Source organism: Lactuca serriola, chromosome 3 (assembly GCF_051521515.1).
Source record: "Lactuca serriola cultivar US96UC23 chromosome 3, Lser_US96UC23_V15, whole genome shotgun sequence".
Taxonomy (NCBI): domain Eukaryota; kingdom Viridiplantae; phylum Streptophyta; class Magnoliopsida; order Asterales; family Asteraceae; genus Lactuca; species Lactuca serriola.
Window position 1 is genome coordinate 267653822 of NC_136410.1, and position 8913 is coordinate 267662734.

At 37.9% G+C, this 8913-nt stretch overlaps 1 protein-coding gene across 1 annotated transcript; it reads left to right on the forward strand.

Annotated features, from left to right (window-relative positions):
• The first annotated feature begins 4219 nt into the window (after window positions 1-4219).
• LOC145096239 (uncharacterized) lies at window positions 4220-7840 on the forward strand. Its single transcript, XM_079033995.1, has 5 exons — window positions 4220-4850; window positions 4950-5914; window positions 6346-6548; window positions 7096-7468; window positions 7580-7840. The coding sequence occupies exons 1-5, from the start codon at window positions 4220-4222 to the stop codon at window positions 7838-7840; spliced, it is 2433 nt and encodes an 810-aa protein (XP_078890121.1).
• The last annotated feature ends 1073 nt before the right edge of the window (window positions 7841-8913 follow it).

The window sequence follows — 8913 nt, forward strand, 5'->3', positions numbered from 1 at the left end:
AGATCAGGTCGATTTGGAATTCAACATGTGTACTTGGAAGTACTCCAGGAAGATCCTCTGGAGATATGTCTGGGTAATCAAACACTTGCGGTATTTCTTTGATTTTCCTTACCCTTGTCTTGCATATCCACCACGTGGGCCAAGAAAGCAAAGCATCTTTTCTGTAAATACATTCTCACCTTCATGCAAGAGATGATTCTTAGATTCTTTCATGATTTATCTCCATATATCATGAGGTCTTCGTTGTTGGGTGAGGGTAGTCAAATTGATTTTTCATATCATTAAACCTCCGTTCGATGTGGTGATGACCAATCCATTTTGATGATGACATTGAACTTCCAATGGTCATAGGAGTTAGGTCGACATGAAAGACGTGGTTATTCAGGGTCAGAAGGCAATTGGTGAGTATTTCTAAAGTGTTTTCTAATTGGGTTGATTGCCATTTCTAGTCTGTAAGTTTTATTATGTTTGCAGAATTTTTGTTTTATCGTGATTCTAAAACTATGGTCAATAAAGCTTATATCATTATCAATATCAAATCATATGGAAGCATAAATATTGTTGATGTGAAACGTGCCAGTAACCACGAATGGCTCCCGGTGAGCATCTCCTGCATTAATCACTATGTGCTTCCTTTGCCACCCTAATTTTTCAGGGATATGGGCTTATTTAGTAATAAAATCCATGGATTATCTTAATACTTTATGTTGTTTTTATATCATTTTACGAATAAAAGGTACTTAATTAGCTTAATATTTCAATTTCAGCAATAAAAGTCATGCTCGGGTGAAAAAGAAAGAGGATTAAGTGATTGGAAGCTTGGAGATTGAAAGAAGGCTGAAATATGAAGAAACTTGACGAGTTGATCTTAAACTCGACGAGTTGGTCAGAATACTATCGATTCAAGGATGCCTTGTCGTACACGTTGCATATGCCGATTGAAGAAAAAACCCGTCGAGTTATTCTTAAAAACTTGACGAGTTGGGTTGATTTTTGGAAACTATAAATAGATAACATCTATGCCCGAAACTCGAACACTTTCTTGAGGCTAGCTGCGATTATTGAAGATCAGAAGGGTTCTTGGAGCTTCAATTTTCGAAATTGCAACCTAAGACATAATTTAGAAGAGAATCAAAGGCAAATAATTAGTCTTCTTTTCTCAATCTTTGTTTAAAACCATGTTTGAATCATTAGATTTTGAATTTAGGTTATTACTTGCTATAGATATGAGCTAAAAGCTTTTTAGTTCTGTTTAAATGCGATAATCTTGTGAACATGGTTTGATTGAGTGGTTGGATTAATTTTGAGTCGGTTATTAATCTTGTTAAGCTTGTTAAAGATCCTCATGTATTGATGATAAATATTTTCTGTTAATAAGTAAGTTATTGAGTTGCATGAACATCTTCTTGATTACTTGATTCATATAATTTTGAGAATACAAGATTGTATGCCTAGGAATACTGAACATGAAACTAGGGTTAACTAGAAAATAAGTAAATCAATGTGTGAGCATGTGTGATGAACAACCACATATGAGTTGATTGAATTAAACAAATTTGATTAGCTATTATTACAAGTCTTACTTGATACGAACTGAACACTAGAAAACTTGTTAGTTTAATCTCTTGATCATTGTTTGAATTAACTTGTCTAATAAGGATTGGTAATAGTAAACATGAACCCAATCACATTAGGAATCGGTAACCATTGACATATTGATCCATTGCACTTGCCACGAAATCAACTGTAGGAATAAGTGAATCAAATATAAACAAAAGTCTCTTTTATCATTGAATCTAGTTGTCCTTTCTTGTTCTTCTTAGTTGTTAATTGTCCTTGTTAGAAAGTTAATTGATTGTTTAAGTTTCTAGTCTTGCAAAACTAGTGAAAACCCCCATATTTTATTAATTGTTTTAATTAGATAATATTAGTATTTAATTTAATTGTTACCGTTCCCTGTGTTCGATACCCTACTTGCTTGAGCTATACTATTAATCGATACCTTTTGTGTGTTTGTCTTTGTGTTTAAGTTAGTAGGATTAAAACTAGTACGTTTCACACATCAAGTTTTTGGCGCCGTTGCCGGGGAACGATTCTAATAGTTATTTTATTTGCTAGTGTTATCGATCCTTTGTGTGACATTTTTCTTGCATAAAGTTACCTATTTTCAGTTTCTATTTTCGTCATATGTTTTCTACTTTTTGCATTAAACTCGTCGAGTTTATTACTAAACTCGACGAGTTCATCACGATTTCAGTTTTGTTACTTCTTCATTTTTGTTCGTTTTATGCGTGTTTTTCTGTTTTGTTTCAGGTTTTATGACCTGCGGCTCTAGTTCCACAATAGTGCCACCTGTGGAAGATCCGGAATTAATTATTCGCCAAAAGAGGGGCAAAGCAATCGAAGAGCCTAGTAATCTCAATAAAATCCACGACAAGAAGGTAGAAGGTTACGAATCCGTCACACCCAATTTTAGTGAAGAAAGCAATTTCGACCAACAAGACGACATGGCCGACATCGCCGATATACCAATGGGGGACTATATGAAGCGCATAAGAGATGGTACCGGGTCGGGACTCATGCAACCCGCAATCCCAGCCGATGCCAACTTTGACCTGAAAGGTCACATACTCGCCCAAATAAAAGACATTCCAATCTATGGGAAGGATCACGAAGATGCTTATAAGCATATTGAAGAAGTCATGGACATTGTTGACTATTTCCACATGCCAAACATACCTCGCGACACCGTTTAACTTTGGATGCTACTGGTTACATTCAAGGGAGCCGCGAAGCAATGGTTGAAATCCTTATCTCCCGGATCCATTACAACATGGAAAAAGATGTGCGAAGATTTCATTGATCAGTTTTGTCCACCTTCCAAGATAGCAAAATTGAAGAAACTTATTGCCAACTTTGAGAAAATGCCAGGAGAATCACTCTATGAGGCGTGGGAGAGATACAAGGGTTTGATAAGAAATTGTTGTCAAAACGACTTGAATGTGTAACAAGAGGTTTCCATCTTTTATTATTGTGTGAACGTCATATCTAGACAATTACTTGATTCCCAAGGACCTCTAACGAAGAAAAGACCAGCCGTTATTTAAACTTTAGTGGAAGAGTTCTCCATACATTCAAGAGGGTATCATAACCTAAGGAACGACACGACTAGAGGCATGGTTAACTCAGTTTCCGATGATATGGCTGCAATGATGGCCAAGCTAGAAAGTATGGATTTTAGGATGACAAAGATGGACCAATCCATCCATGCCATTCGGGTGGGTTGTGACAATTGTAGCGGACCCCATCTTACTAAAGATTGTGATCTTGATGAGAACGGCAACTGAAAGGCGCAAGTTTGTTTTTCAAGTGGTGATAGATTTGATGATGATTGGCGAAAACCCAAGAAAGAGTGGCTTCCCTATGATGAGTACAAGAAGGCAAAGGAGGAGAGATATATGCAAAAGGCACGCAGATTGTATCAAAAAGAGGAACCAGTACAAGAGAAAAGGACAGATCTTGAAGCTATGTTAGCCCGATTTGCTAGTGCTTCTGAGAAATGGCATGACGATGTCAATGTGGCCATTAGAGATCAACAAAAGATGACGAAGGAGCACCAAGCAATGATGATGGATCAACAATATCTACTCCGGAATCAACAAGCTTCAATACTAAATATTGAAAAACAACTTGGGCAACTTGCCAAGCAATTCAACGAAATAGCACCGGGCGGACTTCCAAGCGATACCGAGAAAAATCCGAAGGGTGCACACATTAAAATTGTGACAAAAAGGAGTGGGAAGATAGTCACACCCCTAATCCCAATCCCAAGCGAATATCCTAAGGAAATACAAGAAGAAGACCAAGAAAAACCGGAATCACATACAGTGGAAAAAACTCGTCGAGTTCCTGAAAAAAAAAACTCGATGAGTTCCTTACCTGATGAGAAAAATAAGATGCCAATCAAGCCGTGTAAGCCACCATTGCCATTCCCAGGCCGAGATCGACAAGAGAAGCAGAATGAAGACAACCAAAAGTTCCTGGAGCACATAAAGGCCATGCAAATCAATATTCCTTTCATCGAGGCGGTCACGCAAATGCCCAAGTATGCCAAGTTCCTAAACGACTTTCTCACAAATAGAAAGAAGATGGAGGAGGCATCTAAAGTGGTCCTAAATGAGAATTTTCAGCCACAATGTTGAACAAATTTCCAAGGAAAATGGGTGACCCGGGTAGCTTGACAATACCTTGCCAATTCGGAAACTTAGCCACTAGCTATGCATTAGCCGATTCGGGGGCAAGTGTGAACCTCACGCCATATTCTTTCTTTAAGAAACTAAACCTTCCGGAGCCAAGACCAATCCGAATGGCGATCCACTTGCAAAAAAAGACGGTGACATTCCCGAGAGGTGTATGTGAAGCTTTATTGGTAAAAGTCGATAAGTTTGTCTTCCCGACAGATTTCATTGTACTAGATATGGAGGAGGATCATCAAGTACCAATAATTCTTGGAAGACCATTCTTTAACACCGCTATTGCCATAGTCGACATACGAGAATCCAAGCTTACCCTTTGGCTGGGAGAAGACTCGGTTACCTTTGGAGTGGATCAAGCCATGAAACATTCAAAGTTTAGTGATGATATGGCTTTTTCGGTGGACATATTGGAAGAGTTACTGGAAGAGTGGCAAGAAGACAAATCAAGTGAACAAATCCTTGCTTCAGAAGATAATTTTGATGCTAAGAGAGACCTGAAGGAGCTAGAAAGACTACTTAAAGAATCCGAATACGAAGAACTAATTAGAAGCACTGAACAGAAAACTCGACGAGTTTCTAGCTGTAACTCGACAAGTTGTGACGAAAAATAGCGATCAGAGGAGAATTTTGGCCTAAACTCGACGAGTTTCTTTCATGAACTCAACGTGTTTATTGTACAAAGCACAAAATTAGAGCTGAAAACATTGTCGGGACACTTAGAATACGCATTTCTCGAAGAAGGAGAACAAAAGCCTGTTATTATTGCGTCTAATCTTACCCAAACCGATAAAGAGGAATTAGCTAAAGTTTTGAGGAATAGGAAGAATGCCATCGCATGGAAAGTTACTGATATAAAAGGAATAATTCCTTCTTATTGTTCTCACAAAATCAATCTTGAAGAAGGAGCAAAGCCGATAATGCAACATCGAAGGCGATTGAACCCAAACATGCAAGAAGTGGTCAAAAAGGAGGTAGTGAAGTTCTTGGATGCTGGGATAATTTATTCAATTTCCGATAGTCCGTGGGTCAGTCTTGTCCAAGTAGTACCAAATAAAAGAGGGATGACAGTCGTGGCGAATGAGAAGAACGAGCTCATACATACACGAACGGTAACCGATTGGCGGGTGTGCATCGATTATCGAAAGCTAACCGACGCCACTTGCAAATACCACTTCCCTTTACCTTTTATTGATCAAATTTTTAAGAGATTATCTGGTCATTGCTATTATTGTTTTTTAGATGGATTTTCAGGTTACTTCCAAATCCCAATTGACCCAAATGATCAAGAGAAGACCACTTTCACTTGTCCAAGTGGAACATTTGCATATCGACAAATGCTTTTTGGGTTATGCAATGCTCCTGCCACCTTTCAACGATGCATGACGACGACATTCCATGATATGGTGGAGAGGTTTATGGAAGTATTCATGGATGATTTTTCTGTTTTTGGTTCTTCCTTTAATGATTGTCTTGCTAACCTTGATTTGATGCTTGCTAGGTGTAAAAAGACCAATTTAGTTTTGAATTGGGAAAAGTATCACTTCATGGTAAAAGAAGGCACTGTGTTAGGCCATAAATTGTCCAAAGCGGGGATTGAGGTGGATCGGGCAAAAATTGATACCATTGCTAAATTACCTCTACCAACCAATGTGAAGGGCGTTAGGAGTTTTTAAGGTCATGTGGATTTTTATCTTCGTTTTATAAAAGACTTTTCTGAAATAACTCGACCTTTAACTCAACTACTTTTGAAAGATGCACCTTTTAATTTTTCGAAAGAATGCCTAAATGCTTTTGAAATATTGAAAGAAAAATTAACTAACGCCCTGATCATTATCGTCCCGAATTGGAATTTACCATTTGAAATAATGTGTGATGCAAGGGATTTTGCCTTGGGTGCTATACCTGGTCAAAGGGTTGACAAAAATTTTCAACCATTATATTATGCAAGCACGACCTTAAATCCGGCCCAAGAAAATTATACCACAACTGAAAAAGAATTATTGGTCGTGGTCTATACTTTTGATAAATTTCGTCCTTATCTTATATTATGTAAAACCACTGTGCAATTAAATATTTGTTTACTAAGCAGGATGTAAAACCTAGGTTGATCCAGTGGGTGTTGTTACTTCAAGAATTTGACATCGAGATCAAGGACAAGAAAGGAATGGAGAATGTAGCGGCCGACCATCTTTCAAGATTAGAGAATCCAGAAAGGGATGAATCTGACAACAAGGGTATTAGGGATAGTTTTACAGAAGAGAACTTTATGGTGATCATGGGAGAAGAACCATGGTATATAGACATTGCCAACTTTTTGGCTGGAGACATTCTTCAAATGGGCTCACTCATCAGCAGAAAAAGAAACTCTTTTCAGAGATGAAATATTATTTTTGGGATGAGCCCTACCTTTTTAGGAGTTGTGCAAATGAGATCATTAGAAGGTGTGTGTTTGGCAAAGAATCCGCGACATTCTAGAGCATTGCCACAATGGACCTGTACGAGGACATCATGGGGTTCAATACACTGCTAAAAAGGTGTTTGATGCAAGATTCTATTGGCCAACAGTTTTCAAGGATGCTGCCACCTATGTGAGAGAGTGTGATGCTTGCCAAAGATCAGGAAATATTTCTACGAGGAATGAAATGCCTCAAAGAAACATCCAAGTATGGGAAGTCTTTGATGTGTGGGGTATAGATTTCATGGGGCCATTTCCATCATCTAAGGGGCACAAATACATACTTGTGGTGGTGGACTATGTATCAAAGTGGGCAGAAGCCTAGGCATTACCATCAAATGATGCAAGGGTTGTGGTAAAGTTTTTGAAGAAATTATTTTCTAGGTTTGGAGTACCAAAAGCTTTGATAAGTGATAAGGGAACCCACTTTGCTAATGAACAACTAGCAAAGGTATTGCAAAGATATGGTGTACGCCATATATTTTCAACACCTTATCATCTACAAACGAATGGGCAAACTGAGATCACGAATAGAGCACTCAAGAGAATTCTAGAAAGGTCGGTGGGTAGTCATTGGAAAGATTGGGCAGATAAGTTAGATGATGCACTTTGGGCGTTCAAGATTGCATTCAAGGCACCCATTGGAACCACACCTTATAGAATAGTTTATGGAAAAAATTATCATTTGCCAGTAGAACTTGAGCACAAGGCCTATTGGGCTTTGAAAACATGTAATTTTGAACCAAATGGGTTGCGTGTCAATCGACTCTTGCAAATGAATGCCTTAGAGGAATTAAAAAATGATTCTTACACTAACTCGTTGATTTATAAGGACAAGACCTAAAAATGGCATGATGCATGATTGAAGGGTAATAAGGAGTATGAAGAAGGGCAAAAAGTTCTTTTATATAATTCAAGACTTAAACTTTTTCCGGGAAAACTACGCACTCTTTGGATCAGACCTTTCATAATTAAGCATGTTTTTCCATATGGGGTAATTGAATTGTGGAATAACGATGGGATAAGTTTCAAGGTCAATGGTCATAGGGTCAAGAAATATGAAAAAGGCATGCCCAGGGAAGCAGAAATTGAAGAAGGAGTATACTTGGAGAAGCCCACAACAACGTAGGGCGCAAAGGAGTCCAGCTAAAGACTCTTAAAAAAGAAGCGCTTGCATGAGGCAACCCGACATTTGAGCTTGCTTTCTTTTTCTTTTTCTTTTTAGTCTTTCATTTTATTTATATGTGTTCCATTAGGATTTTTAGTCTTTATCTTCCAATTCACTTAAAATATTGTTGAGAGGCCTGGCAAGGTTGAGTGTGGGGTAGTGATTAATTTTCACAAGGAAAACAAAAAAGAAATTTAATTTAAATCAGAGGCAAAAACTCGTCGAGTTCCAGGTCACTACTCGACGAGTCCATTTAAAAATCCCGATACTTCGGTCAAACCCATGTCAACTCAATGAGTTGGATAAAAACTCGACGAGTTGTGTTTTATTACCGAAAAAATATTTTCTATTTTAATTGTTGTAAATTAGGTTTTTTTACCCTAAAAAGGTAAACCCATTCACAGCCGTCACCCCATTTCGACCGGCCAAGAAAAAAAAATCCTTGGGAGCAAGTTCTTCCAATTTGGTGATTTCTCCTTCATATCTCTTCAAAAGGTAAGATTTTTTTAACCATTCTTGTTAAAGATTCGATTTTGAGTAGTTTCATGGCCCCAATTCGTTTAAATAACCCGATTTTGAGTTTTCATATGAGCATTACGGTTTAGATTCTGACTTAATTAGGATGTTTTTGCTAGTTTTATCTATGGATTCTTTCTTATTTTGCTCTCCTAGACAAACCCATGAGTGAAATTTTGTGTTAAATGGGTAGATATTTTGAAACCGAGAATAATTTTTTGCACCTGTTACGGAACTCACCGAGTTGTGCATGGACTCGACGAGTTCATGTCGCTGGGTGACAGTATTTATTTTTATGTTTAACATTTTATGTGCTGGTTTGGTTTGCTATGACTTGGGTTTTACAGAATCATGTCAAGAAGCAGGAACCAAGGTTCTCAAAGTGGCCAAAGGAGATTTCCTTGGCTTGATTTCCCTCAAATTGGCTCAAAGGCAACATTGGTGGCATAGAGGAAAAAGTTGGAGAAGCTGAAAAAGAAAGACTTTTATTTGCCAAATGAGTTGGATTGGCAATGATT